The sequence below is a fragment of the Apus apus genome, chromosome 11 (genome assembly GCF_020740795.1).
Source record: "Apus apus isolate bApuApu2 chromosome 11, bApuApu2.pri.cur, whole genome shotgun sequence".
In the NCBI taxonomy this organism is placed as follows: Eukaryota; Metazoa; Chordata; class Aves; order Apodiformes; family Apodidae; genus Apus; species Apus apus.
In genome coordinates this window covers 20,753,168-20,781,075 of record NC_067292.1, presented here as the reverse complement: position 1 = coordinate 20,781,075, position 27,908 = coordinate 20,753,168, and the positions used below count along the sequence as shown (strand labels likewise).

Genomic DNA, 27,908 nt, shown 5'->3' with positions numbered 1-27,908 from the left:
GCGGTGGCAGGACCAGCACGGCTGTACCTGTGCAGCACCAGACTCCCAAGGGGATTTTGCAGGCAGCTTGGTATGGAGCAGGCAAAGCTGGTTAGTGGGAGGGCTGTTTCATTCCATCAGAGAATATCCACCCCTGTTTGCATATCCATCTCTTTGTTTGGTGCACATCCCACGTTGCAGCCAGAGTGCAGCTGAGCCCATCTCAGGCATTACCCCCATCACAGTGTTTTCCTTCACCTGGGTACATTTACTTTACAACTACAGGGGTATTGCCTCCTTCCCTGCAGAGGCTCTTGCTGCTCTGCCTGTGCCCAAACCTGAACTAAATGGATATTAATAGTGAGACCTGCATCCCTCCAGCCCCCCCATCATGGCACAGCCATTGACATAAGCCCCAAAACTCTGCTCCCTGAATCATTCAGAATTAATTTTGCTTCATTTCTTCGCCAAAGTCAGACCCTCTTCGGAGGGCACTAAAAAGAAATAGGTTTGCTTACAACAGGATGTGTTTTTAAAGGAGGTCAGTCCACCACTTTTGCCTGTGTGGAGGAAAGCCCAGCCCTTTCTTTGCACACCCTGGTCCCAGTGTCACCCAGGCAGGCCAAGGGGCTCAGTGGCTCCACATGGGCCCAGCTTCAAGGAGAACAAGAGCAGCAGCAGTAGCAAAACTCTGAAAAAAATCCCAATTACCCATCTGAAGCTTCTATCTTCATATATTTTTTTTTCATTAAAAAAAAATTGTAGAAAGCACCTAAGGTCCTGAGCAGAAGGTCCCTGGGATGCCCAACATGTAAGGGGATGTTTAGTGGGCTTCTGTCAAACCAGGAACTCCAGTACCTCCTGCTTGGGATGCAGCCATCTTTCCAGAACAACCTTAATTTTTATTTGCTGGATTAAATGGCCTGGATGGAATTTCCTTCATACCAGTTTGCCCTCTCACTGGGTCTGCTCAAACCAGCACAGGCCGATGGGGTGGTTTGATCCTTGGCTGGAGAACCTCGTGCTTGTTCTTAGCCTGTTTTCTAAGAAGGGCTTTAGAAGCAGGAGCCGTATTGGTTAATGCCATGAAACATTAATGACTTGGGCGGGCAGTGAGCTGCCGTCCTCCAGCAGAGCAGCTCCCAGACGCCGGCAGCCGCTGCGGCACAGGATGAGCCTGGCCCCGCCGTGCCTGGAGGAGCACGAAGCGTTTAAGCCAAACCCAAGTCATACCTGAGGCCAGCTAAAAAATATCATGAAGAGAAAAGGTGGGTAAAAGGGAGATGGGGAGGTGGAGCTTTTGTTTGGATGGCTCTGCAAGCCAGTCTGAGGTAGGAAATCTAGAGGGGGAGAAGAGCCACCCACCTGGTGGCTGCTGCATCTTGCACCACTCTCCCCTGACTGCAGAGGAGACTTGTTCTCTACCTGACTATGGCAGATTGAGAAAGTTTTTGTAATTTGTTGTTAGCCTGGAGAGAAGGCTCCAAGGGAGAGCTTAGAACACCTTCCAGTGCCTGAAGGGGCTTCAGGAAAGCTGGGGAGAGCTTTGGACAAGGGCAGGGAGTGAGAAGATGGGGTTTAAGCTGGAAGAGGAGAGATTTAGGGTAGACATTAGGAGGAAATTTTTTAGTGTGAGGGTGGTGAGACACTGGAACAGGCTGCCCAGAGAAGCTGTGGAATCTCCATCCCTGGAAGTGTTCAAGGGCAGGTTGGATGGGGCTTGGAGCAACCTGGTCTAGTGGGAGGTGTCCCTGCCCATGCAGGGGGGTTGGGACTGGATGATCTTTAAGATTCCTTGTAACCTAAACCAGTCTGGGATTCTGTGATTCTATTATTTGCTTCATATACAGAGAATTTGCACTGGGGGACACAGGTGGAGCCTGGTGGTGGTGTACAGCAGCTCCCAGCCAGATCAGCCGGCTCCTTGGCTCTGGACCAGCTCCAGGCTCAGGCTGCCCTAGTAGCCCAAACCCAGCCTAACCAGGTAGTGGGGTCTGACTGTGGGGAGTGAGCCCCCACCCAGAGGTGATGCCGAGGCTGGCAGCATCCCAGCTCTGGGGGTTTTGGCAGCCAGCCTTGCAATACCCCTCCCCGGTCTCACTCTCCATCCACACAACCCTATCTGAAGGATCGGAGCCTGCAGGTTGAATTAATTCAGTTGGTGAACTTTAAAATGAGGATTACATTTCTCAGGAGCGTGCTAAGACTTAATTAAAATGCCTGTCTTTGCATGGAAGGGTGATGGAGGAACACAGGGAGGTCTGGCCTGTTTTGGGAAGCATTCCATGCAAACCATGCCTCAGCAATACTAAGAAATCCCCTCACCTCCTCCAGGAGAAGCAAAATTAGAATGAGCTGGGTTATCATTAATTGTGCTCTGGGGACATGTTCTCACGATGCCTGGTGGGAATTTTTCACAGGAAGCATCCCAATATACAAGAGGCTTCAGGTATGCTCCTGCAGGCATTCCTGCACTGTGTTATCCAGCTGCTTGCAGGGAGGTAGAATGCTGCTGGGGTTGGGGGAATTTTTTAGCCATCTATGGAAGTTAAATTATTTGCTTGGGGCAGAACAAATGCCTAATGCAAAAGGCCCCACTGAGAGATGTGTTTCGATTTCTGGAGCTTCCCTTCCTCCAAGCAAAAGGCGAATTAACCTGCCTGACTTCCCAGCCATGTGTTTCAGCTGTGGCAAAGGCAGTGCTGGGAGCAAAGGGATCCAAGTGCCCCGAGGAGCACCGGTGCCCTCGGCAGAGGGCAGCTGTGTTCTAGCCCTAATGGTTGTTGGTTTATCGATATATCGAGCCCACTCTCCCACTGCCTGCTGGATGCTGGCGGTTCGGTGCCCCTGGTGGCAGGTGCTGCCACTCCCCTACCTGCCTGCCTGCCCGCTGGGCTAAAAATACCTTCAGCTGAGAGAGGGATGCCAGCAGGGTGCCCGCTGCCTGCACATGTGTGCTGCCCTCCCTGGGGTTTACAGAACTGCTGTGGGCTAAACGGCATCATGGCCAGGGGCAACGTGGCATCATGCTCCAGCATCCATCCAGCCCTAAACAGATCCACTCCCGGATCCCTGGGGATCCTGTGCCTGATGTGCCTGGGCTGCTGGAAAACTCCATCCTTGCGAAAAACCAGGCCCACAACTCGGTAGGGGGGTTGTAATGCTCACAGGTAACTGTTTGAATATGGCTGTTGGTACAAAACCCCTGCCTCAGCTCCTGTTTTGCTCCATGCTTATTCATTAAGTTACTTTACTAAACTGGGGAATTCACACATATGCCTGGTTAATTTACAGTTATTTGATGTAATTGATACAACTTATGTGCATTGCATAATTGCAATACCATTAAAAACCTGAAGCATTCAAAAGGCAGGAAATTACTTAGTCATTTACATAAAACATTTATTTTACCCTCACAGCTCATAAATAAAGTCAGGGATGATACAGCATTACAGCTGCCATTGGAAAGTAGCTTTATGTCTCTCAATATTATCACCCAACCAACCAATGGAACTGCACAGATAATGAGGATTTATGCAAATCAGCACAAATGTTTAGGGCCTGCAGGGGTGCATGGGTGTGGATATACACGTGTGTCTGTAGGTGACCCTTGGCTCTGCTGGGTGCTCGCCGCTGTGCTGGCCTTTGCTTCTCAGGGGCCAAGTGGGGACATAGGGGTGACCCTTCCCAGCACCCTTTCCCTGGGGCAGGGGGCTGGAGCAGCTTGTGTCTCCCCCACCCCCACCTGACTTCCCATCTGTGGGGCTGGCTTATGGCAGGGGATGGGGCAGCATGTCCTGGGGGGTTCCCTGAGGATGCCCAAGAGGGAGGTGATAGGATGGAAGGACAGGGCCGAATCCTGCTCCAATCCCAGGCAGAAGCAAGCAAAGGGCTGTGCCTTAGGTGGGAGGTGGGGGGTGGAGGACCCCAGCCCCATAGGGTGGCACCAAACCCTGCTCCCCACAGATCACTCCATGTCATGCACATGGATATGAGCCACCAGCACGGGGCATCCTTTGCTGCAGATGCCAAGTTCTATTGTGGGAAATATCCGGTACTGCCAGTTAATTACCATGACCAAGCCATGGCACCCACACCAGCCATTAACATAGTGACTGCATGTGCAGTGCAGACCGGGAAACACAAAGCACACCCAAAAAATGCCTATAAATTATATTTAAAACAGACCTTTCCATTGCCTTTCTGACACCAGGGCCTTTGCAGAGGGCTGGGAGCACCTCGTGCTGTTTTCCTCACACCCGCAGGTTAGAAACAGGTAGTTTTTGTGGTGGAATCTGTGTCCCTGGGAATCTGTGAGCCTGGGGTGGCAGCTGACATCAGTGTCAGCAGATGCACCAGCATTTGGGAGTGGTGGGGACATGGCAAAGGGTGAGTGCATGGTTTGTCACCATGGTCACCTTCCTGATGGTAGTACTGGTGGCTCTGCCCCCCTTCCCTGGGGAAATGTGCCGCAGCCTCAGCTGTGCCAGGGTTTGGTGTTGGAGCACCCCAAAGAGCCAGGCCAGGAGGGAGTGGAGTGAGCCCCACAGAGAGCACCGGGACAGGGGTGGGCAGGGCCAGGGACATCCCGGACACACCAGGGACACCCCGGGAGTCCCCCAGCGCTCTGACAAGGGGAGTCCGGGGAGCACGAGGATGGGGCAGGGGGAGGGGGAGACGGATGCCCGGGAAGGGCCGGGGGGACACCGGGGCTCCCCGAGCTCCCCGGAGCTCCGGCAGGACGGGCGGGGGGAGCACCGGGAACGCACCAGGAGCTGCCCGGACCGTCCCCCCGGAGCCCCGAGCCCGGTTGCGGGGGAGGGGCAGCCCCGCCTCCGCCGCCCGTCGGGGGGTTTTCGAGGGTTTCCATGGCAACAGGAGCGGGGCGGAGCTCGGTGTTTCCGTTACCGAAGTGCTGGGCAAGGCGGGGCCGGGCCGGGCCGGGCTGCCGCCCCCGCCCGGTGAGTGATCCGCGGGGCGGCACCGGCACCGGCGGGGGGTGTGTGGGGCCGGACCGGGACTTCCTTTGTCTGAGGGGGCTGGTGCACGGAGCACCCGGGGCGGTGCCGACAGTACGGTTCCTCGTTAGCCTGCAGTGGGCACCAGCAGCGGGGGAGCGCGGAGCGGGGGTTACCGGGCCTCTGCGCACCGGGACCGGCGCGGGCATCGGCGGGGCGGGGCTGCGCCTCGTGCTCGGCAGCACCGGGACCGGGAGATGGTACCGGGACCGCGACATGAGACCGGAACATGGGGTCGGGACTGGGACCAAGAGATGGGACCGGGAGAGGGGACCGGGACCGGGACACGGCACTGGGACATGGGACTGGGACGTGGGATCGAGACCGCCCCGCCCGGCCGGACCCGCGCCCCCCGGGGCTGGGGCCGCTGGTTGAGAGAACAAGGGACCCTTGGGGCGGGCCGGGCGGCTCCGCGGCCGCTTCCCACGCCCAGGCAGCCCCGGTCCCGGTCCTGCGGGAGCCGGGGCTGTTCTTAGGCTGCCCGCGCTCCTGGCGCTAGGAAATAAATAACCCCCAACTTGCGGTTAGGAGGAGCCTGGAAAGGCTTTTGGAATGAGTAAATTAATTACAGCCCCGGTTTATGTCACATCCGCCGAGAGCACGGAGGGAGTCCCGGGACTGAACTCGAGATTGTTGCAACTTTGTGCGGGATTCGGGAGTCGGGGAGGGTGTCACCGTCGTGGAGGCTCCAGCACGGTCCCCTGGGCTTTCCCGGCTGGAAGCCGCTACGGGCTGAGATGTCCTTCCTTGCCCTTATCCGCAGAGGTGTCACTGTGCTCCGGACCCCCATGCCATGATCACAGCCCGCAAAACCTGGGATCTGGGATCCGGGCCCTCCGCCGAAGCCACCTGGAAGACGAAGGACCGTCCGGCGGCCGGTGAGTACGGTGCGGGGGCTCGTCCTCTCCCGGTGGGGCTCTCTCTGCCGCTTTTGTGCCCTTGCTCACGCCCGGGGAAGGAGAGGCCGGGAACAGGCCAGCCTGCATTTTTCACATTTCTTTCCGGATGAAGCACGGGATTTGAGAAACGGAGACTCAGAAGCGGGCACAAAGCAGTAGGCAGCCGTGGCGGGGGGTGGTGTAAGCAGAGTGCTGCCTCCATCTCCCTCCTGGCCCTTCCAAGAGCTTAGGGAGAAGGTTAAAATTTAACAAGTAAGGAGAAGGGAACAATACGCCTGACAGGGGGGAAGCAGGGCCTTGGCTTCTCCCCGGCCTGGACTCCTTGGCAGGCTCCGTGTCTCTGCCTGCACGGATCCCACCGGTGGGTCTACTCGAGGGCTTTTCCCGGCAGCGGCTGAGCTGCTGCTTTGCAGGCAGGCGGGTTGTGGCTGCTTGCCACAACCTGCAGCCGCTTGTCGGGAAACAGCCCTTCCCACCTCCTTGCCGGTGGTGCCAGATGGGTTTCTGTAAAAGGAGCAGGCTGACCCCCCCCCATTTGGGCTTTTTTTGTTGTTGGCTTGAGCATTCACCATCCGTATGTGCTGGCAGGCACTCATCTGGGTGCCACTTCTTCCCTGGCACTTGGACAAGTCCGGACAGACTCTTGTTGGCATCAAAGCCTCCAAAAATGGGGGTTTTTAGTGCTTACTCTGGCAGCTGCCGCTGCCTGCACTGGGATGGGGAACTCACCACTTTGTATCCAGGCATCCACCAGTGCTTTGGAAGCACTTGATTTTCCCACGACACTCAAAATGTTGTGGCTAATTCCAGGGTGGGAAAAAGTCCAGAGCGATGGACTGACTACATGGGGACACATCTCCTTCCAGATGCTGCATCCACCTCAGGCTCAAGAGCCTCTGGACGATTTTAGGGAAAAAAACTATTAGTGAGGTTTTCTTTGTGGAGTATTGCTTTTTTCTGTGTCTGCTGGAGAGCCATTTGGCTGCCTGTGGTAGTGGCAGAGCTTGTGGCAGGCAGATGGGAAGGGGGCAGAGTCCCTAGGCAGGTCCTGTTGGGCTGTAGCCACATTTCTCATGGCAGAGCCATGGGAAAAAGCTCTTTGAGATGCTGTTTTCCCTCTGTGCGGTTTGGAAGAGCAGGGAGCTGCTGCCCTGTCTGCTTTTGGCTTTGGCTGCATGACAAATAAAGGAAATATTTGGGGGCAGTGGAAGGAGGTGACACTGGCAGGGTCTGTCCATCCGGTTTTGGTGATGCAAGCTGGCTTTGGCAGCTTTACGAGATAGGATCAAGGGAAGCAGAGTGGCCTGTGGCAAGGGGGGGGGGGGAGGGTGGGTGGGACATCCCCAGTGTGGGGACGGGTCTCATCCTGTAGAGGACAGACAGATGCTACACTGCTACACCCTGAATTCTCATTACTAGTTGCTGGCAACCAGTCTCCCCCCCTCAAGGGCTAATTTTTCTAATTAACCTAATTAACATTTTTAATAAAGCTCATTCACTGTTTCAGCCACACCAGTGCAGTGGGAGCAGTGGGGAGGAGGTGGGTTTGCTGGGCAAGGCTGAAGGCTGTGTCCATCCTGGGCTTCCAGGTTGGTGCAGTGATGGTTATTGCTCTGCCTCAGGCCACGGGCAGGACCTGCTCATCACTGGGAGCGGAGCGGGCGCTGCACCCCACCTGCACGCGCTGCTGCTTCACCGTGACACCCTCAGCGTGAGCTGGGCCAACACTGCGAGCCCCGGTGAGCTCTGCCTGGCTCTCCAGGTGAGCAGTGGGGAGCCAGCTGCTTGGGTGGGGAGGACATTTTTGGGCTGCTGGACCACCCCTTGGTAAGGGTTGGCTGATCTCCCTCAGCCACATCCAGTTTAGCCAGCACTGCATGCCTTGAGCAGAGCTGCTGCAATTCGGGTTGGAAAGCATCAAAAATTGCTGGGGAACAGCCCGGAATAACAGTTTCTGCATCACTTAGAATGATGTAGGCAGGAGAGCTCAAGGCGGAAGGCTGGTAAGAGCATGTAGTGCCCAGAAATGGAGTTTGCTAGCAGGATGGAGGAGAATGAGGAAGGACACTGTACTTGTGTTCCTGCCCCCAGTTCATTCTGGGCTTCCAGCAAATCATTTAAATTCTTCTGCTTTAAAAAGAAGGAAAACACCTTATCTCACCCCAGCCTGGATTAATTTCCTCTGGCAAAACCCTTCCAGAACCTCAAATGTAGAGGCATGGTAGACACACAGCTTTTCCAGAGGATGCTGCTGCTGTGAGATGGGTTTCCCTGGCATTGCCTGCTCAGGAAGACTTTTTTTTTCCCTGGCCAGCCTGGTGACTGCTAGCTGCCACCACCGTGTCCCCTGCCATGGGGAGCTGTATCCCAACTCTCCATCCTGTTCCTTTTTTTGGCCACAGGCCCTGCAGGAGACAGCGGGTGAGCGGCTGGAGGAGACCAGGCACCAGTCCCTGGCACCGGCCACGGAGGAGCTGCCGGTGTCCCCCCGGCAGCTGGCAGCTGCCACACCAGCAACATCCACCATGAACCTGGAGAAAGCAGGTACGGGAGAAGGTGGGATGTGCTGGCGGGTACTGGGGGAAGGATGTGATGGGATGGGCACCCAGTTCCTGCCGGCAGGTACTGGGGAGACCTCTCCTCTCTCAGGGTGCACAGAGGTGGCTGTGGGGGTTGGGTCATGGTGGGAATCAAACACCGGGCAGGTGCCAGGTGACACCAGGCACTTGGTGAATTATTTAACCAGGGGAACAGAGCAGGTGAGCACCAGCAAACCCACTGCTCTCCTCTCCCTGAGGAAAACACAGCATTTGGGGAAGCACTCACACCATGTGTGGCTGCACCAGGGCGGGTGAATCCCTGTGGTTTCCCATTCTTCACTGGGCTTGTTGGAGCGTGTCCCAGGAGCTGCTCCTGGCCTGGTCCCCAGCAGCATCCCCGGTTCGGGGCGGCTGGTGGGAAGCGGCAGGGTTGCAGGAGGCGGCGTGGCAATGGTAATGGGGCAGAGCCATGGATATGACTGCCTTTCCAAATGGTTTTCCAAGCAGGAGGGTCATTGTGCATTATCTGCTGTGCCCAGAGCCCCCATGGGTACATAACATGCTGGTCCAGCTGCCGTCTCCTTTCCCAAGGATTCTCTTGCAGGAGGAGTTGTTGGAGCTTGTTCTCCATGTGAGATCACCTCTGCCCAGCAGTTTTAGGAGCAGCCAGTGTCATGGCTTTGAGCCTGACTCTGCCTCTGGTCCCAGCATAGTCCCAGCACGGGTGGGGGATGCAGACACACAGGGTGTCCACAGGAGCCCCGGTGCCTCCTCTAATCTTATCCCTGCACACTCCATAAGCAGGAGGGCTGGCCATCCTGCTGAATTTGGGAATTTTGGGGTGGGTTTTGCCTATGTTGGGTTTAAAGTGCATGTCACAGTTCCCTGCCTGAGTTGGGCTGAGTTCTCTGCATGGAAAGAAAGCTGGGGCCTGTTGGCACTGTTTCAGGGTATCCAGCCCAAGGCAGGCTGATGAAATCCAGTGATCACCTCTGCTGATGTTGCTGGATAAGTCCCAGCATTGCATTTTTTGCCCACTCTGCTGGCTCTTTGACTTCTTTTAAAGACCGAAAGTCTGATTCACAGACAAAACAGTCTTGTTTCTTGTATTCAGGATGTTTCCCATGAAGTAGGCAGCATCTGCCCACAGGCAGCAGAGCACTTCCCAGCAACACCTCCTGCCTCTAAAACCTCAGGTTCCTGGTGGCAGCAGATGAAACCCACAGCAGGCAGGAAAGGGCGCCGAGCCGCCATGATCCTGGCTGCCCTTCACCCTCTGCGGTGCCTCATCCCCGTGTTGGGAATGAGTCAGGCTAGCTCATTTCTTCTTGGGAAGGACCAAGTCATTTAGGGATTTATTTGGTAGGCTCTGATCTATGGCCAGGTTGCTTCTGCCGGCACTGGTGGCTCTGTTAACATGCAGAAAATGATGTTTAAAATCATACTATACTAAGAAGGTCAGAAAGCTGAATGCAGAAGGATTAGGCAAAACAGCCATTCAGGGTACCTGTGTCATTTTAATTTGGCTTCCATTATATTTGCGGGTAACGCTGCAGTCTTTAATAACATCATCACGTCCTGGTTTGTACCAGCACCTGCTCATTCAGAAAAAAGGCTGTGGGGATGAATCAGAGCGCTGTGGTGAAGGCAGTTGTTATCTGAACGAGGCAGCAGCGTCTCAGGGTGGGTCACAGGGCAGTGGTGTGGGCAGGCCCCATCATATGGCCTAGGATGCTCTGTTGGCATTAGCAGATCCCATCAGCTCCCACCTGTGCAGGGGTCACCCAGGCAGACCCCCACCATGGTCGGCACCGCGGCTCTTGGGATGCACCTCCCAGCATGTCACAGCTCTCCGTGGGTCTTCTAAAAGTCTCACTTCCCACCATAAGCAGCCCCTGGGGACCCTTCCCATAACTGGCATCCAACAAGGTGTCCTGATCCTGACTGGCTCCATCTTTTTTCCCACTGCAGGAGGACGGCTCTGTGGTGGGAAACGCTCCAGCCTGCCAGCCAGCCGGCCCTTCCCAGTGATCCAGAAGGTGATGGTCTCCATGGCGCATCTGCAGGAGGAGAAGCTGCGGCTGCAAGAGGAACTGCTAGGGCTGCAAGAGAAGCTCACTGCCCGTGAAAGTGACGAGCTCTCCCTCTCACTCCAGCTGCAAGGCCAGGTACAGTGGGAACAGGGGAACATGAGGGGGTCTGTCACAATCTCCAGCTTTGGGCTGTGGCTTGGCCAGAATGCTGTGGCTTGCAGTTAGCCAGGGGTGTGCTGGGAAGGAGGATCTCCATCCCGGAGCACCTTCTCTGCTCAGGTGTGTAGGGATGCTCCTGGGCACCATGTCCATCCCACCAGCATTGTCCGCACCTCCCTCGGGATATCACAGCCCCCAGTCAACCTTACAGTGACACCACAACAATGCCAGCAAAGGTGTGCAGCTGCCTGGACACAATGTGTCTGGGAGGGGTTTGGGTGTCAGGTCAGAGCCCTGTGGCAACCGTTTGTCCTCCAAGCACAGGATCATTTCATTAGACTCACCCAGCAGATTAATTTTAGTGACTTTGGAGTCAGGAGGTGAAAAGCAAACATGAAGGCAGAGTTGTCTATGAAAGGGGAGAACATTTTGGTCACTGCAGCCAGAATCCCTCCAAAACCATCTCCTGCGCTGGTGCAGCCGCATCCCCAGCGCAAGTACCTGGGTCATTGAAGGACCAGGGAGATTGAGGTTCTGGCTGCTCGTAAAGGGATTTGCATGTGGCTGTTGTGGAAGCTGTTGCAGTCAGGTTCAGCTTGTTCCACGGGTGTCAAAAAGGCGGAGGTAATTGTCCTGCATTTGTTTGGCATACTCGGCATGACACAGGCATGAGCTCTGGCAGGATCCAGCCCTGAACCGGCCAGTTTGGCAGCAAGCGCTGCCGACACCGGCCAGAGCGAAGCGCTGACCCCAACTTCCAGAGCTGGGGGATGGCCGGGCCACGGCTCCAGCCAGATTCAGCTGCCAAGGAGTCTCGGTCTCCTCCGGAGAGCAGGATGTGGCCGGAGATGCCTGAGCAGGTAGGGTATGGAGGTGAATTGGCATTTTTGGATGCTGCTGGCATGGGGAGCTGGGGCAGGCTCCAGCGCGTGAGTGCTGGCTGGGGTGGCAGCTTCCCTGTAGCAAGCCACGACTTGGTCTTCTCGATCCCTTCCCTTTTTTAAAAATACTTTTAAAAACTATCTTAATGATTTCCCTCACTGAATATGGAAATGGGATTCTCCCACCCAAGCGTGTGCTGCGTGCACCCTCAACCCCACAGCGAGAGCAGAGGAGCTGGCTGGGGAGGGAGGGGGTTTCTGGTCCCAGCAGGGAGCTGCCACCTTCACCAGCTCAGAGCCAGAAATGCCTGGAGTCTCCCCACGGCGCCCCTGGCTGTGCCCCCCAAGAACAGGGTGCACAGGAGGAGCTCCTGTCGCTGCAAGGGCGTGGCTTAATAAAGTGTCCTCCTTCATTCCAGCACCGTGTCAGCATGTCTGCAGTTGGTATTAATCAGCAGTTCCTAAATTATGGCCCACAGTTGCTTAGGAGAAGCTAGCTGTTGGGATGGGGCAATAGCTGCTGCGTCCCAGTGAGGTGTTTGGTGTTGTGGCGGGTTCCGGATGCTGGGAATGCGGAAGCCAGGCTGGGATCTGGGGGAGGATGGTGAAGTGCGTGGCCAGGTCCGGCTCCCTCTGGGGTGAGTTTTGGGGAAACAACGATGTGGCCCAGTGGCCATCGGGGTTTGGGCATGGGGAGGAGGCAGGGTGCAGGTGGGTGGTGCCTGGAAAAACACATCTCCAGAACCCACTGGCTTTACCAAGCACTCGCCTCCACTGCTCATTTGAATAACTGCATAATTTTTTGGGAACCCCGCTGGTCCCTGCACAAAAACCAGGAGGATTTATGAAATCTGCCTGGTTTTGCAGGGAGGACAGCCTGGTTTCCAGGGGATGGGCAGGTACTGGGATAGGGGTGGCCTCTAGTTGGACTCTGAGACGTGGACTTTTCAAAGAGCTCCTGCTCCATCTTTCTCCCAAAATAACTTTCCTAGAAAGAAGAGAAGGCAAGGCAAAGCAAAGCAAGGGCAGGACAAGGTGCTTCTGGCTCTTTAAATAAAATTACAGATGGGTTTGTTTTTTTCCTTCTCCAATGATGATGCTTTTTTTTTTTTTTTAATAATGGTTTCTGCTGATGCTCAACATGGACAAATTATACCCATGGTCGAACAAGGTCAAAGCAAGCCTTTCATTAACACTCATTTTAATCAGTTCATGTGAATCAGGTGCTCAGAGCAAGGTGGAAAATTAAGGCATAAGGACGGTGCGAGCCAGACTGGACGTCGGTGGCCTGGGTGGCACTGCAGGGACTCCTCTGGAAGCTGCTGAGGTGCCTCCTGGTTAACCCTGCCTGTGTTCACAGGTGGAGACACTGAAGGGGAAGCTCCTGGAGCAGGCGCAGGAGATCAGCCGGCTGCACTCGGAGCTGGTGAGCTACCACCTTGGGAGCATGGAGCTGAGCCACCCTCACCCCATGGGGCGCCAAAGCTGTGGGTCCCTGCGGAGGGAGAGGGCACATGGCAGGGGGATATCGAAGGATTAAAACCTCCCCAGAGTCAAAGTTTGACCCTCCAAGCCAAGAGAGACACATAGTGGGATGAAAACTTGTGGGAATTACTGTCCCACACAATGCAACAACCAGTGACACAGGGAGCAAAAGCCCCTCCGGGGGGCTGGGGGTTCCCTAGGGCAGCAGAGTGGAGGTCCATGGGCACAGTGGAGCTATCTGGAATGGTGGGCTGGGGCTCCTGGAGTGCTGCAGGCTGGAGGTCCCCAATACAGCAGACTAGGGGGGTCCCCAGTGTGGTAGTCTGGGGGTCCTGGGTGCAGCAGGCACCATCCCCTCCCTGGCAGGGTGGCACAGATGCGGAGAAGCACCGGGACCTGCTGGCAGCGGAGAACGAGCAGCTGCGGCGGGAGATGAAGGCCATGGAAGGGGAGCTGCAGGAGCTGCGGCGGCTGCCGGCACCGTGCCAGGACTGTGCCCACCTCCAGGTGAGCCGCGACGGTGGCAGGGGGGTGGGCACCCAGGGGTGACAGGCACCCAGGGGTGATACAGCCTGGGCTGTACTGCTGGGGACCAGGAGAACACTGGGCTGCAGGAGCGGCTGTCCCGGCTGCAGCGGGAGGCAGAGGAGATGCGGGCCAGGCTGGCCGAGCTGGATGTGGAGGTGCAGCAGAAGACCAACCGCTTGGCTGAGGTGGAGCTGCGGCTCAAGGACTCCCTGGCTGAGAGGGCTGAGGAGGAGGAGCGACTCAGCCGGCGGCTGCGGGACAGCCAGGAGACCATTGCCAGCCTCAAGTCCCAGCCCCAGCAGATAAAGGTGAGCACCACCAGGCTCTCCCTGTCTCCTGGCTGGGCAAGGGGAGCAGGGCTGGGCACCCAGCGGGTGTTCTGCAAGTGCCCTTCAACTGCCACCCATCCCTCTGCCCTCAGCACATCAGCTCAGCACTGTAATTTTGTAAATTAGTCCCTCTGGAGCAACACCAGCTCCATCCTGGGCCCCTCAGGTGCTTCTTCCTCAGTACACCTCATCTCTGGGTGCTTTTCCCCCCAGTATATCATCAAAACAGTGGAGGTGGAGTCAGCCAAGACGAAGCAAGCCCTGTGCGAGAGCCAGTCCCGAAACCAGTACCTGCAGGAGCAGGTGGGGATGCAGCGGCAGGTGCTGAAGGAGATGGAGCAGCAGCTGCAGAGCTCCCAGAAGACAGTGGCTCAGCTCCGAGCTCAGGTCCGAGGGTGGCAAGTGCAAATCAGGAACCGCTGCAGTTGCTGCCAGCGCGGTCCTCACTGGGTGATGCGATGTGGTGGCGGGTGGTCACCAGCTCGGTGTTTCCCCCCCCCTCCCCAGATCACCATGTATGAAGCCGAGCTGGAGCGAGCCCATGGACAGATGATGGAGGAGATGCAGGCGATGGAGGAGGAGAAGAACCGCGCCATCGAAGAAGCGTTCTCCCGCGCCCAAGTGGAGATGAAGGCAGTGCACGAGAACCTGGCAGGTGAGGAGGAGCTGGGGGGCTCACAGGGTGGCCTGGCTCATGATGGGGTGTCATGTCACCTGCCCCTCACCCTGCCTTGTGCCTGCAGGTGTCCGAACCAACCTGCTGACGCTGCAGCCAGCGCTGCGCACCCTCACCCACGACTACAACAGCCTGAAGCGGCAGGTTCGCAACTTCCCCCTGCTCCTCCAGGAGACCCTGCGGAACGCCAGGGCCGAGGTGAGGCCCCCAGAAACACCCCTCCCAGCTCCTCCCTGTGCAGGGTGGGGATACTGGGGGTCACTCTAGCCACTGGTGTCCATCCATCCCCCCCAGATAGGCCAGGCCATTGAGGAGGTGCACAGCACCAATCGGGAGCTGCTGCGCAAGTACCGGCGGGAGCTGCAGCTCCGGAAGAAGTGTCACAACGACCTGGTGCGGCTGAAAGGTGCAGGTCCCATCACGGGAGAGCATGTCCCTGGGAGGGGACAGGAGGGGGAGGGAAGCATCACCCTGCTGCCCGCCAGTACCATAGTTGGACTGCTCCATGTTCCCATAAGATGCTGGGTTGGGCAATGGGATGTATCAGTCAGCAGAGGGACACAGGGTTCAGCCATGAGGTGTGTGACAGTGACTAGGGGTGACAGCAGGATGTGCTGGGGCTGACACCACATCTGCACCCAACTATCCCAAGGAAACATCCGTGTTTTTGGGCGAGTCCGCCCCATCACGAAGGAGGATGGTGAGGGCCCGGAGGCAGCCAGTGTGGTGACCTTTGACGCTGACGATGATGCTGTCCTGCACCTGCTGCACAAGGGGAAGCAGGTCTCCTTCGAGCTGGATAAGGTCTTTCCACCACAGGCATCCCAGGAGGAGGTGGGTGCTGCCATCCATGCTGCCAGAGCAAGGGGAGGGGACACAGCCACTTCCTCCTGACCCTCCCCACTCCCCCTCCCCAGGTGTTTCAGGAGGTTCAAGCCCTGGTCACCTCCTGCATCGATGGCTACAACGTCTGCATCTTTGCCTATGGGCAAACTGGGGCAGGAAAAACCTACACCATGGAGGTGAAGTTGTCTGTCTTTGCTTCCCTGTTCTTCCCTGGCTTCCAATTCCATGGTGCCCAGTCTTGGTCCCCTCCCTAAACCAGGCTGAGGTCCAGCTGGTTCCAGTGTGTACCAGTGATGGTCACTGCTATTGCCCAGCAGTTTATGCATCCCTCCACAACACCCCCCTGGGCTTTGCTCCTGCTGAAAAAAAAAAACAAACAGAATAAAATGGAAGAGGGTGTTCACCCCCTTTTCTCACCTCAATCCATCAGGGAACAGCAGCAAACCCGGGGATCAACCAGCGGGCCCTGCAGCTCCTCTTCTCTGAGGTGCGGGGCAAGGCGGCCGACTGGGACTACAGCATCAGTGTCAGCGCCGCCGAGATTTACAACGAGTCGCTCAGGTACAACCAGGGAGGGGAGAGGCTTTGTGGGGTGTGTGGAGCTGCTGGGGGGCTGGCATCAGGAGGCATCACCCCATGCCACTCTCCTCCCCATTCCCCCGGCCTTGCCTTAGCCACACAGCTTGTTCCCAGGGCCTTGCACCAGGCAAGGATTTCTTTTTATTTTTGTTTAATTTTTTGGTGCTCACCAACCTTTCTAAGCACTCACTGTTGAGCTCTGTTACTTACAGACTTGTGCAGGCCCCCACCCCTGCCATCTTCCCCCTGACCCTGATGCAGCAGCCAGGGCATGCCCCTCTCCTCCCTGGATGTTATATTTAGAAATTACTAACTGGGAGCATGAGAAATATTTTCCTTCCCTGGCTGGGCAGTGGCAGGAGGGGCCAGGGGAGAGGCCAGGAGCACAACAGTGGGGGTCAGGAATAGCAATAAAGAGCAGGGATGGGGAGTGTGGTCTGGGCTGGGGAACTGAGGTCTATAAATGGGATGTGGAGCATCCCTGGGAGGAGGTGGCTGCTCTGGCAGTGGAGCAGTGGGGATGCAGCACCGGAGGGGAGCCAGCCTCTGTCGCTTCCCAGGGTGGGGATGGTGATGGGTTTCCCTTTGCCCAGGGACTTGCTGGGGAAAGAGCCGCAGGAGAAGCTGGAGATCAAGCTGTGCCCCGATGGCAGTGGGCAGCTCTATGTGCCCGGGCTGACCGAGTTCAGAGTGCAGAGCGTGGAGGACATCAACAAGGTGCGGGGACACGGGGCACCAGGGCTGCCAAGAACGGGGGGGTCACTGGTGCGGGACCTCTGGATTCGGGTGTATTTCTGAAGCACCAGAGAGTGACAGAGACCAAAATAGATCCCTGAGTGCGATGTGACGGTCACTGTCCCATGGGATGAGCCGCAGGGGGTTAAAAATAAAAGCAGGGGGCCAGGGTGGCTCTGGGGATTAGTGGGATAGCGGCTGTCACCGCAATGCCCTGTCTGTCACCCTCTGCCTCCCCTGTGTCACCCTGGCTGAGACCTGGTCATCACCCCAATGGGCCAGGCACCTCGTGGGGGCCTGTCACTGGCTCTGCTTCCCTCGGGGTCTCCAGGTGGGGATGTGGTGGGTTTGGGGCAGGCTGGCCTCACCTCCCACCTCCCTGGGGCTTTCCCCAGGTCTTCGAGTTCGGCCACGTCAACCGGGCGACAGAGTGCACCAACCTGAACGAGCACAGCTCCCGCTCCCACGCCCTCCTCATCATCACCGTCCGTGGCCTGGACCGCAGCACGGGGCTCCGCACCACAGGTGTGTGCTGGGCAGCAAAGCCCCTCCCTGGGGTGTCCAGGCCACCCCAGGACCCCAGTGCTGACCACAGCTGGGGTTTTTGTCTGTGTATCTCCAGGGAAGCTGAACCTGGTGGACCTGGCGGGGTCGGAGCGGGTGGGGCGGTCGGGCGCGGAGGGCAGCCGGCTCCGCGAGGCCCAGCACATCAACAAGTCCCTCTCGGCACTGGGAGATGTCATCTATGCCCTGCGCTCCCGACAGGGCCACGTGCCCTTCCGCAACTCCAAGCTCACCTACCTGCTGCAGGACTCACTCAGTGGTGACAGCAAGACCCTTATGATGGTGCAGGTAGGGTCTGGGTGGGTTTGCTGCTGGGACGGGCAGGTGGGATGCTGGGGGCTGGGGCTGGACTGGGGCTGGACTGGGACCAGGGGACTTGGCTTGCACCTGGGGACATCATCTGGGCTGCAACCATGGCGCCAGGGGCAGCTCTGTCCCCACCTCTGTTTCCCAGAAGAGGACAAGGGATAAACTCTGAGGTCCACCATCCTGCCTTCACATGGATGTGGTCGCTGTGGCCATAGTGTCTGTCCATGTTGGCATCTTCCTGTCCCCTCTATTGCTGGGAGGATTTTATGCTCTGGCAGCTGCTCCATTCTCCATGCTCTGTCATCTCTGTGGCCCCCTGACCCCCTTGAGGGGTGTCCAAGCCCCTGCCACCTGCTGCAGCTTTTCCCAGCTGTCCCTGGTGGTGGGGCAGTTGGTGACAAGGGATCCAGCTGGCTCAGACACTGGCCTGGGTGCGGTTGGAGCAGTGGGTTAATAATAGCAATTCACAGCCCAGCATCAGTGTGTTTGCTGGGGCAGGGAGCCCTGGGGGTGTGCAGGCAACTGGCAGGGTGACTTTTTGCCTGCTCCTGCCTGCCCACAGGTCTCCCCTGCCGAGAAGAACACCAGCGAGACTCTCTGCTCCCTGAAGTTTGCCGAGAGAGTTCGCTCCGTGGAGCTGGGCCCTGTCTCCCGCAAGGCTGAGCTGGTCTCCTGGCCCAGCCAGGAGCAGCTGGAGGTAACCAAGGGGCCACTGGTGCCCTTCCTCCTCCTACTGACCCCAAGGGGGGATGTCCCTGTTTTCCCCCATACGTGGTCTCCAGGCCATTTCACTGAATCATAGAACGGTTTGGGTTGGAAGGGACCTTAAAGATCATCTAGTTCCAACCCCCTGCATGGGCAGGGACACCTCCCACTAGACCAGGTTGCTCCAAGCCCCATCCAACCTGGCTTTGAACTCCTCCAGGGAGGGGACATCCACAGCCTCCCGGGGCAACCTCTCTGCTGTTGGGTGTCCCCCAGGAGCCATCTCCATTGTCCCCAGGCTGTCACATCCAGCCAATTCTGCCACCTTGGCTCTCTCACCCCCAGTTTTGCAGCAGCCCCACGGTACCCCCAAGCATATTTGGGCATTGCTGCCCCAGCAGCATGACCTGCCTGTGAGCCCACCCTGGGCCCTTCCCCTTGGGACTGCCTGGGCTGACCCCAGGGGCTGTGTTCCATCTCCACTCCAGGGTGACTCACCGGGGACTGCAGCCCCTCCTGGCCGGGCCCACACGTCCCCCAGCCCTGGGCAGCTCTCCAGCCGCTCCGCCTCCATCCGCAGGAAGCTCCAGACCTCAGGTGAGTGCTGGGAACCTGCTCCAGGCAGGGGATCTCCATCAGAGGAAGGTCCCACCACCAGCCTCATCCCAGCCACGTGCTGGCAGGCAAAGCCTGCACGGGGGAGCCAACTGATTTGTAACAGCTCATTAACGAATGGCTAATTAGCCAGTGGGAGCCTGGTTGGCGTTTCCCCAAGAGCACCCCGGTGTGAAGGTGCTGCTGTGGCTCGAGGGCAGCGATGCTGCAGGGCAGCAGCCCCAGCCTGACCCTCTCTCCCTTTCGGATTTCAGCCTGAACTAGGGGCAGCCGCGGCTGCCAGGTGAGTGCCCGCGGCCGCGGCCGGTGGCGGGCGCTGCTTCGGCCCCGCTTCCCGGGCAGGGCAGGGGCGCGGGGCTGTGCCGCTGGCGGGAGCTGGTGGGGATGCTTGTGGTACCCGCTGGAATGCCACCGGATGGGGCTGGGGCAGCCGTGGTCATGTCCACTGTCTGGTGTGACCCACACGTGTCTCTGCCCCCAGGGAAGCTGAGGCTGGTCCCCGTGTGACAGAGCCAGCCCTGCCGCCGCGGTGCTTCACCGAGCTGGCTGCTGGGAGACACGAAGGCACCCTCACCCTCTCACGGGTGTTCCCTCACCCAACAGGACTTGCGACCAGAGGGTGGTGGCACCTCTTGCCATGAGCAGCGTGGGCCGGGGTGTCCCAGCAGCTGGATCCCCATCTCAGGGTGGGGGACAGTGGTGCTGGGCAGGGATCTGCCCCCTCTGACACAGCTCTCTGACTTTGCAGTATTGCTGGGCAGACGTTTTTATCCAGAGCAGGGAGCTGCTACGTGCTCCATCCGTCTCTCCAGCTTTGCTTTTTTAACTGGAAGAGGGGGCTCAGAGCCAGATGAGCCCCCAGACATGTCTCTGCTACCCCCATGGGCCAGCCTGGCTACAGCTTCAATGTGGGCAGCTGCCCCACGGCTTTCAGAGCAACACTTCCTCCATTTTAAGCCAGAAAAAAAAAATACATCCCAGCAGCTCCTTTCCCCTCGTTGTTGCATGAAGGTGCTCTGGTGCCATGCATGGGGGGCACGGGGCTGTCCCTGTTCCTCGGCACTGGGGTGGATTTAGCAGTCTTGAATGAAGTTATTGTCAAGTTATTTAGCAGTTGTCTTGTTGAGAGATCACAGTGTGGTTGAGATGAAAGTGTTTGAAATATTTATGCCCTGTTTACATGGTCATGGAATGGAAAAAAAAGTGGAAAAGAAACAGGAAAAACCCAAACCTCCCACCCAAAAGCCTGTGGGCTTGTGCGTGGGGACAGCAGTGGGCAGGGGAGGAGGGCACTGCCACCTGCTGCACTGTGCAGCCACCTCAGGTCCACTTCCTCCTGCTGCAAATAACCACCTGGATGCACTGATGGCTCTGCAGCCCTCTCCTCTCATTCTTCCGTAGCATATCCTATTTAAAAAAAAAAAAAAGGGAAAAATAAATTTAGCCTTTTGTAAGATTAGATGTTTCTATGTATTTTAATAATTAAAGACAATAATCCTGTTTTGTAACAAAACTTATTTTAAATAAACTGTTCAAGCCAGCCCTCCTGTGCTGCTGTTACTTCCCTGCAGTGGGTCTGAGCCCTGCTCTGGGTGGGTGCTTCCCCCCCCCACATGCAGTATCTCCCCCACAGCTGGAAAAGCCCAGCAGACCCCTTCCTATTGTAGCAGGCTCTGCCTGCCAGTATGTTCCCCCCCTCAGATTGCAGCTCTTGGGCTCCTTTGTCAGGCAATTGAGTTGTCCAAGCCTAAGTGAGCACCTGCAGCATCCTGCTCCATCTCCCTGCTCTCCAGCTTCTCCCAGTTCTGCAGACAGTTTGGGGCTGGAGGCTGGAGGAGCCTTTCACACCTTGGTTGGATCCTGGTGTGAAATTATCACCAGAAAGCCCCGGGGCAGGCAGCAAGGGGTTGCAGTGCAGGCAGGACACACATCATCAGCTCCATGGAGCATCTTCAGCCCAGGGCCTGTAATGGCACATTGCCAGGCCCCTCACTGCCTGAGCCACCACCAGAGCCAGGGAGCAGAGCAGGATGCTCCTTTTTGTTCCTAAAACTTGACCAGGTTTGAGTGAAGTATCAGCAAGGTAGGGCTTGGCTTTAGCTTTCCTGTTGGCCCTACTCTACCCACCTGAAACAGGCTCCTGCATCCCCAAACACCAGCTCAGGAGCTCATGGAAAACCAAGCAGACAAAGCCCTGCCACTGCACCAAGACCTGCGTGCGACCATGGAGAAGGACCAGCCACAAATGATGACGTTGCTGGGCTGGGAACTACCCAGCACAGTGAAACCTCCCCCAGGGTTTCTGCAAAGCCACCTGGGCTGGTGCTGCCTCTCACACTTGTTTCCTGGCTCTCCCACTTGCTCCCTGCATCCACTCCCCACAGCTTCCTGGCGGGAAGGATGAGATCAGCTTCCCCATGGGACACACACGGAACAGAGCCCTGCTTTCCCTGGACACTCCCAGCCAGGAGTTGTGCCAAGGTCAATGGTGCTTCAAGAGACTGAGGCATTTAACGCAACTTAAAAAAAAAAAAAAAAAGTTACAAATCTTTTAATAAAATTCATTATAAATTACAGTTTCCCAGAAAACAGGCTCCAGTGTATAAAATGGGAGACAGGCTGGGAGGAGCAGGGGAAGCACCAACAGGAACCTCTTTCCCCACAGGAAAGAAGAAAGAGGGACAGAAAGGTTCTGACATATTTATTGGGGTGGGGGGGAAAAAGATAAAAACTTCTAAGAGTGGTCCAGTGGATACAGAAAGACATTACTCCACATCCCTCTGTTCCTCCACCCTCCCACATCCTTACCCCCAAAGGCAAACACATATGACAAGTCCTTTTGAAGTCAGGTATTTTAGCAGATCTAGGTAGACCTCAGTTCCCAGCAAGTCTGAAGATACTAATCTTCTGCGGGTGCCAGCAGGAATTTTTGAGAAGCCAAGAGTCAGCCTCTTCCATACAGGTCCTCAAGACCACACCAGGCATGCTGGCACAGTGTCCTGGCTCATGTGTGTCCGAGCAAGCCAAGGGAGCTGGTCCCACATGGCAGATGAAGTCCTTTCTATGGGGAAAGGGCACTCCACCCCACAGCAAGCTCTTGTGGGGCAGGCACTGTGGTCCCAGAGCCACATGACAAGAAGGGACAGCAGAGATGGGTGAAGCAGGGGTGACAGCAGGCTGGGAGCCCTCCTGACAGGGAAAGGCCAGCACACAGACAAGAGCAGCTCAGAAACTGATGAGAGATGAAGAGTTAAAATGAAGCTGCTTCCCTACAGCAGCTCTGCAGGGTCCTCTCCCAGCCAGGTCCCCTCACCCAGCAAGGACACCATTCCGCTCGGGTCCTCCCTCCATCCAGCCCAAAAGGCACTGGGGCTGGGCCAGCAACCAGCCAGCTAGATTCCACTTCCCTACTGCACCGTGGGGGGAAGATGGACACATGGAGGGAGGCAAAATCCAGCCAGACCAGGAGCAGAGGGAAGCTTGGCCACCTGTGTCTGCAGTGAGGAGGTGTCACTCCAGGACAGCCATGAGGAGATGCAGCTCCCGGAAGGCACTACCATGGCGGCCGCTGAGCCCAGACTTGTTCTTGACGATGTTGCTGATGTTTTTCAGCTGCTTGTAGCACAGTTTGCATTTATGGAGCCTGCAAAAAACAGACACAGCATGAACCCTCAGCTGCTCCAAAGATGTGCTTGTTCCTGTGGTGCCAAAGACACAACTCAAGCAGGAGAGAAAACACAAGCCCTGTAACTGGCCTGGAAGAGGCGGAAACATGAACGTGGCTCTGCAGCAACACCCTGTATTCAGCCCATGTCATGATGCCACAAGAGAACATCCATATATGGGCTCTTTCCCTCCTCTTTCCCCTTTGGCAGCAAAGTCCAGGGAAGAAGAAGGTGCTGTTTTCAGAGGGCCAGTTCTCAAAGTAGAGCTATCCTGTGAATGAACTGGAAATCCAAGGCCCAGCTGACAACTCATGTCTTGTGAGGGAGAGGGTGAAGCCACAGGGTGGTTTTACTCCTGACATACTCACACTTTGTTCAGGTATGACTCAACATACAGTGACAAAGGGAAAAGCAGCCCTTGGTCTTCTTCTCAAAGCAGGAGTGTTTGACATTTGCAGACAAAAGGGAAGGCAGGCCCAGTCTAGTATCACAGCCTCGATGGTGAGGACGAAAGGTCACCCAAGAGAAAAACTGGTTTAAAAAAGGAGCAAACAGAAGTGAGCAAGTGCCTCACCTTTCCTCTCTGGTGATGTCCACTCCGACAGAAGGTGGTGCAGTGAGGATGTCTGTGATCAGCGGCAGGAATCTCTGGAGAATGAGTTTCAGAGAAGTGCAGCCAGTTTGCACATAACTGAAAGACAGAGAATTAGGAACCACTTGAGCCTCGCTCCTGGCCTTCCAGCACCCAGCCCTCACTCCCATCCAGTCACAGGGATCATCTACTCAAGTCACACGCCCTCCACCACCCATAACCCAGTAAGGAGAACAACCAACCACCAACACAGGCCTGTTTCAAGTCAAGACTGACAAAGTGAGAGCCCTTTTGAAGGGTCCTGGAATGCACTCACACATTTCTGCTCAAAAGCAGAAGACATCCTGCTGAGGTGTCTTGGCAAGAGTCTCTCTCCTGGTAGGAAGAGCAGAAACTCCATCTTAAGAGAGACGCTGCATTTTTCTCCCACCTAATGATGAGGTTCAGAGCAATCTTCCCACTGATTCAAGGCTGTTGCAGGACTTTATTCCCCTTGTCCTGAGTTGACAGTTCCATTCCCATCAGCGCACAGAACCCACTTGTTCTCCATTGATTTGAGCCCTCCTGGCTCCAGAGCTGCCCTCAATCCCACATACATACATCCTGCTCTCCTCGCCCATCCATCCTTTCCAAATCTTTTCCCACACACACTTGGCACCTTCATTGCCCTGTTCCAGGTGAAGTATCAGCACTGTGATTTTTCAGGATGAATATCCACGCCCTGGCCCCTAAGCACATGTTCTTGGGAGCCTCACCTTTCATATTTACTTTGGAGTAGCTTCTCTATCTGCGGCAGGACTATGGTACACAAATCCAACTTCCAGAGAGACCTGAAAGGAAAAGGACACGCTCTGAGACCAGAGACTTGAAGCTTTATGAGTCTGACTCGACACAAATAACTTTTTCTGACCAAAAAAACCCAGGCAATGGCACTCAAGGTCACTAAGCAAGTTCACTGACTCCCCCTTGTGCTAGTAAGTGGCAGGTCGGATGTATTTCATTTGACTCTCGGCAGAACCACTTTATGAAGCCCCAAGACTTCGATTTTCCTCATTTGCCCACCAAAGAGGCCCAGTACAACTCTGGCAGGTCCTGACACTGTAGACCTGAAGATGTGACTCCAACCACATGCATTTCACACTGCCCTGGTCCACTGGACACCAGGCAGGTGGGAGGCAGCACTCCCAGCACCCAGCCTGACAGCTCTCGGGCACCCTCAGGGCTGTTCCCACCCAGGACTCACGCTTTTTGGTTGACAATATTCAAGAGGTCCACAACAACAGACAGATCGTTGATGGCCACTGCAGAGTCCACAGAGTTCTGAGAGAGAAGGGAAAGAAGAAGTTGTCTACTGCAAAGCTCAAACTGACTACGGCAACTGATAGCAAGTGCTGCTTTTCCGAAACAGGGTAAAGGAAAGGTGGAACTGGCAGGGGAAGAGAAGATAACACTTTCATAAGAAAGTTTTCTCTGTGCTTCTTTGTGACCATTCATCTGCAGGTGTGACACAGCATCACTATGTGGTGCAGCTCTGGCGACAAAAGTTGTAAGACACTAACTTGTATCAGCACTAGTGTGGCCAGCAGGACCAGGACAGGGATCATCCCCGTGTGCCGGGCACTGACGAAGCCACATCCCAAATCCTGGGGTCGGTTCTGGGCCCCTCACAGCAAGAAGGACATGGAGAGGCTGGAGCGTGTTCAGAGAACGGCAAGGGAGCTGGGGAAGGGTCTGGAGCACAAGTCTGAGCAGGAGCAGCTGAGGGAGCTGGGGGTGTCCAGCCTGGAGACAAGGAGGCTGAGGGGAGACCTTTCGACTGTAACTGCCTGAGAGGAGATTGGAGCCAGGGTGGCGGTTGGTCTCCCAAGGAACAAGTGATACAAGCAAAGGAACAAGCAAATGGTCTCAAGTTGCTCAGGGGAGGTTTAGATTGGATATTAGGAACAATTTCTTCAGTCAAAGGGATGTCAGGCCCTGGCCCAGGCTGCCCAGGCAGTGGTGGGAGTCCCCATCCCTGGAGGTGTTTCAAGCCATGCAGATGTGGTGCTGAGGGACATGGGTGAGCACCAGACTCAGTTGAGTTAAGTTTAATGGCTGGGCTCTGTAATCATAAAGGTCTTTTCCAACCAAAACTTTGATTCTGTAATTTTAGGTAAGATGCAGAACTGGTCCCAGAGAAGACACAAGAACTGTTCAGCTGCTCCCCTTAGGAGCCTCAGGTATCTCCACATCCTTGCCTTGATATCACTGATGCTCCAGACAGCTCGCACGGTGTCCAGGTTCTTGTGGCGGCTGGTGAGCACCACACACATGGTCTCGTGTCCTTTCCTGATCTGGGACATGGCTTCCTCATCCACAAGCTCTGTCTGGCTTTGGTTTTTCACAGCCTGAAAGTACAGACACCAGTGCAAGAGCAGGAACAGAGCAGGATGGCACAGAAGGGCAAGAGCTTTCTCTGGCCTAAGCAAGAGCTGATTTTGGGCAGGAAATATAGACTTCCCTGCAGATTGTTTTATAAACATATTTTGAAATAGAAATGCTCAATTTGTTCCAATTTCAGCTACTTCTCTTTTGCCTCTCCTACTGTGCCAATCACAAACACATTTGAAGCTTTGGAAAAACTCTCAGAATTGAAAAAAGTGAGCTTTCAAAACCAGTATGTTTGGATGAAGAAATGTCTTCATGCAAACTCTGTCTTTTTACGTGAAATGTTCATCTGAAATACAAAAAAAAATTACTACAAAGTACAAATCTTGCACAATTTATTAGACTTTCAATTTGATTCCTGCCCACAACATGCTGGAATCTCTTGGCCTCTGCTCACATTTCCAGTTTGTGATCATGAGGATGCTCTGGTCTTTCTCCCTTTTTGGGACAGGGTCTTCAAGAGGACTTTGCAAGAGGCAAAGATTCCCATGGAATAATTATGAACATATAATGGCAGACCCCAGTTTTTTGAACGAATCACCCTCTAGCGTGTGGAATTGCCCAATGCCTTTGTCTCATGCCTTGCTCTCTGCTTTTAACACATTTTTCCAGAGCATGCATGCTGCTCTGTTGGGGACTGGCTCCAGCAGCCCTGAGGGGCCAACTCCACAGGAACCACAACACAAAGCAGTCAGGAGGCAGGAGGGGAAGCTGGGAGGGGAAGTACCGAGGGAGCAGGGAGAAAGCAGGAGGTAACACAGTCTCATTCAGCACTGAGGGCTGCAGGCTGCCTAAAGCACTTGAGATACTTCTGCACCTCAGGGAACCCACTTCCTGATGCCACCCAACACAGACACCAGCTGAAAACTTTTGTCCAGAGACACTTACAGGTAAAAAGTCAGAAGCCTTCAGGCCAATGGGTTCATTTCTGGCTGCAGGAATCACTGATGGCTCTGTCCTGGTCAAAGGAGTTGAAGAAGCAATTGGTGGCCTCTGAACCGGATCAAGCTGCAGGAGAAATTGGGATAAAAGCTCTAGCAGCAGAAATCTGCCCTAATCTGACATCCTTGTTTTTCCCTGACCCTCTTTCTTCTCACATCAAGGTCCTAATGCAGAAGCAGCCTACAATTTGCAAGTGTGTTTTAAGAGGCAATAAAGTATCTCTCAGGTACACACGAAATTATAATTAAGGTTTTCAAAGAACACGGAGATGCCCCAGCAGAAGCACCAAGTGCTGTCATTATCAGGACCTAAAATTAGGGCAATGGGCTGTGGACAGCCTGAAGGCAAATAGAGAATTCTGAAGAAGCAGGTGTCATATATCCTGGCTCACCAGCTGCTGCAATTTTGGCTACAAAACAGCCTCAGTGCAAGCACCTGCAGAAATCTGGCACTTGGTTATCTCCAGACTGTCCCAATTTTGAGAGGCAAGGAGAAAACACCACCGCAAGTGCAGGAAGCAAACAAAAGCAGCAGAGCCTTTGCCTGGTGGAGGTTTGGCCCTTGATTCGACTGCTCTGGCAAAACACACAAAGACTGGAGCTGCACTTTCGCTGCTCTTCAGTAAATTCGAGTCTCCAGTGCTGACATGTCTTTCAGAGTGGGAGTACAAACAGCCACTACCAGGTCACACAGTACGTACAAGTTCCTGTTTTGGCAGCGGGGTCTGGACGTCGGTAGCTTGGCTGGACTTCACTGCTTCCTGGGCAGTTATGGGCTCTACCAAGAGGGAAAGAAGTGGGAAAGCAGAAACTGATTGTTCCTTTCAAGAGGATTTGAAAGCAAAAGTTCTGCATAGCTAGACTACAAGCAGTTATTTCTGCAGACATGCAGCTCTCCCTCTTTCAAGGGCCACTAGCCCCATTCCCACCAAGGGAACATTTTCATACTCACCGTCCTCAGGAGGGGCAGGAAAGGGCTCGTTGTTTCGAGGAGGAGTTCGACCTACAGAAAGAGGGGAAAAAATAAAATTTAGGAGCATCCAAGGCTACAGATTAGTAATAGGTCAACCTTGGAGCTGGGAGGTCTCCAACAACTCCACAGATTAGGGCAATCAGTGATGTGGCAAGCAGAGTCATCTCCTTCAGACCTTGACACTATTGTTGAGTTTAGCCAAAGGTTTTCAGCCTTCAGGGATGGGAGGGATAAATCTGACCCATGTAGCTCATTGCTGCTGTAGAAGTGTGAAGCACAATAAAAGGCCCTGTCACAACAATTGCACTGGAAAAAATTCAGCTCCCACTAAATTGATTTACAGAAGTAAATCCAAATAATTACTATTTATTCTTTAGAAAGAGTATATAATTTTTCCCATTTACATAAAAAGGAGATGCAGCAACAATCT

At 55.4% G+C, this 27,908-nt stretch overlaps 2 protein-coding genes across 9 annotated transcripts in view; one reads left to right on the top strand and one right to left on the bottom strand.

The window, feature by feature from the left end:
• Positions 1-1,126: 1,126 nt before the first annotated feature.
• On the top strand, positions 1,127-20,420 carry KIFC3 (kinesin family member C3). Of its 6 annotated transcripts, XM_051629147.1 has the most exons (21): positions 5,099-5,231; positions 5,761-5,875; positions 7,519-7,658; positions 8,299-8,440; positions 10,408-10,604; positions 12,870-12,935; positions 13,361-13,501; positions 13,591-13,830; positions 14,065-14,238; positions 14,359-14,506; positions 14,595-14,725; positions 14,822-14,933; positions 15,180-15,361; positions 15,445-15,549; positions 15,804-15,934; positions 16,546-16,669; positions 17,083-17,212; positions 17,310-17,539; positions 18,123-18,257; positions 18,754-18,862; positions 19,362-20,420. In XM_051629147.1, exons 1-21 carry the CDS (start codon positions 5,214-5,216, stop codon positions 19,385-19,387), a joined length of 2,796 nt encoding a protein of 931 aa, XP_051485107.1. In that variant the 5' UTR covers positions 5,099-5,213; the 3' UTR covers positions 19,388-20,420. The 6 variants fall into 6 exon arrangements, with proteins under 6 accessions (XP_051485106.1, XP_051485107.1, XP_051485104.1 ...); XM_051629146.1 differs by lacking the exons at positions 5,099-5,231; positions 19,362-20,420 and adding an exon at positions 1,127-1,247 and having other exon boundaries at positions 18,754-19,106; XM_051629144.1 differs by lacking the exon at positions 19,362-20,420 and having other exon boundaries at positions 5,099-5,197; positions 18,754-19,106.
• Positions 20,022-27,908, bottom strand: part of KATNB1 (katanin regulatory subunit B1) — a 20,593-nt gene continuing 12,706 nt past the window's right edge. For 2 of the 3 annotated variants that reach the window (XM_051629156.1, XM_051629158.1), the window contains exons 13-20: positions 27,458-27,508; positions 27,207-27,283; positions 26,453-26,572; positions 25,375-25,524; positions 24,381-24,457; positions 23,893-23,967; positions 23,120-23,236; positions 21,401-22,523 (exon numbers count right to left, since the gene is read on the bottom strand). In XM_051629156.1, coding sequence (XP_051485116.1) covers positions 22,391-22,523; positions 23,120-23,236; positions 23,893-23,967; positions 24,381-24,457; positions 25,375-25,524; positions 26,453-26,572; positions 27,207-27,283; positions 27,458-27,508 — 800 coding nt within the window. In that variant the 3' untranslated portion in view covers positions 21,401-22,390. Of the gene's footprint in view, positions 20,288-21,400; positions 22,524-23,119; positions 23,237-23,892; positions 23,968-24,380; positions 24,458-25,374; positions 25,525-26,452; positions 26,573-27,206; positions 27,284-27,457; positions 27,509-27,908 lie in introns of those variants that run through there. The other variant, XM_051629157.1, reaches the window with a different exon arrangement.

Coding starts and splice junctions, on each gene's coding strand:
- KIFC3 (XM_051629143.1), top strand. Junction 5,876..7,518: donor GAAGGACCGTCCGGCGGCCG/GTGAGTACGGTG, acceptor GCTCTGCCTCAG/GCCACGGGCAGGACCTGCTC. Junction 15,935..16,545: donor ATTTACAACGAGTCGCTCAG/GTACAACCAGGG, acceptor CCCTTTGCCCAG/GGACTTGCTGGGGAAAGAGC.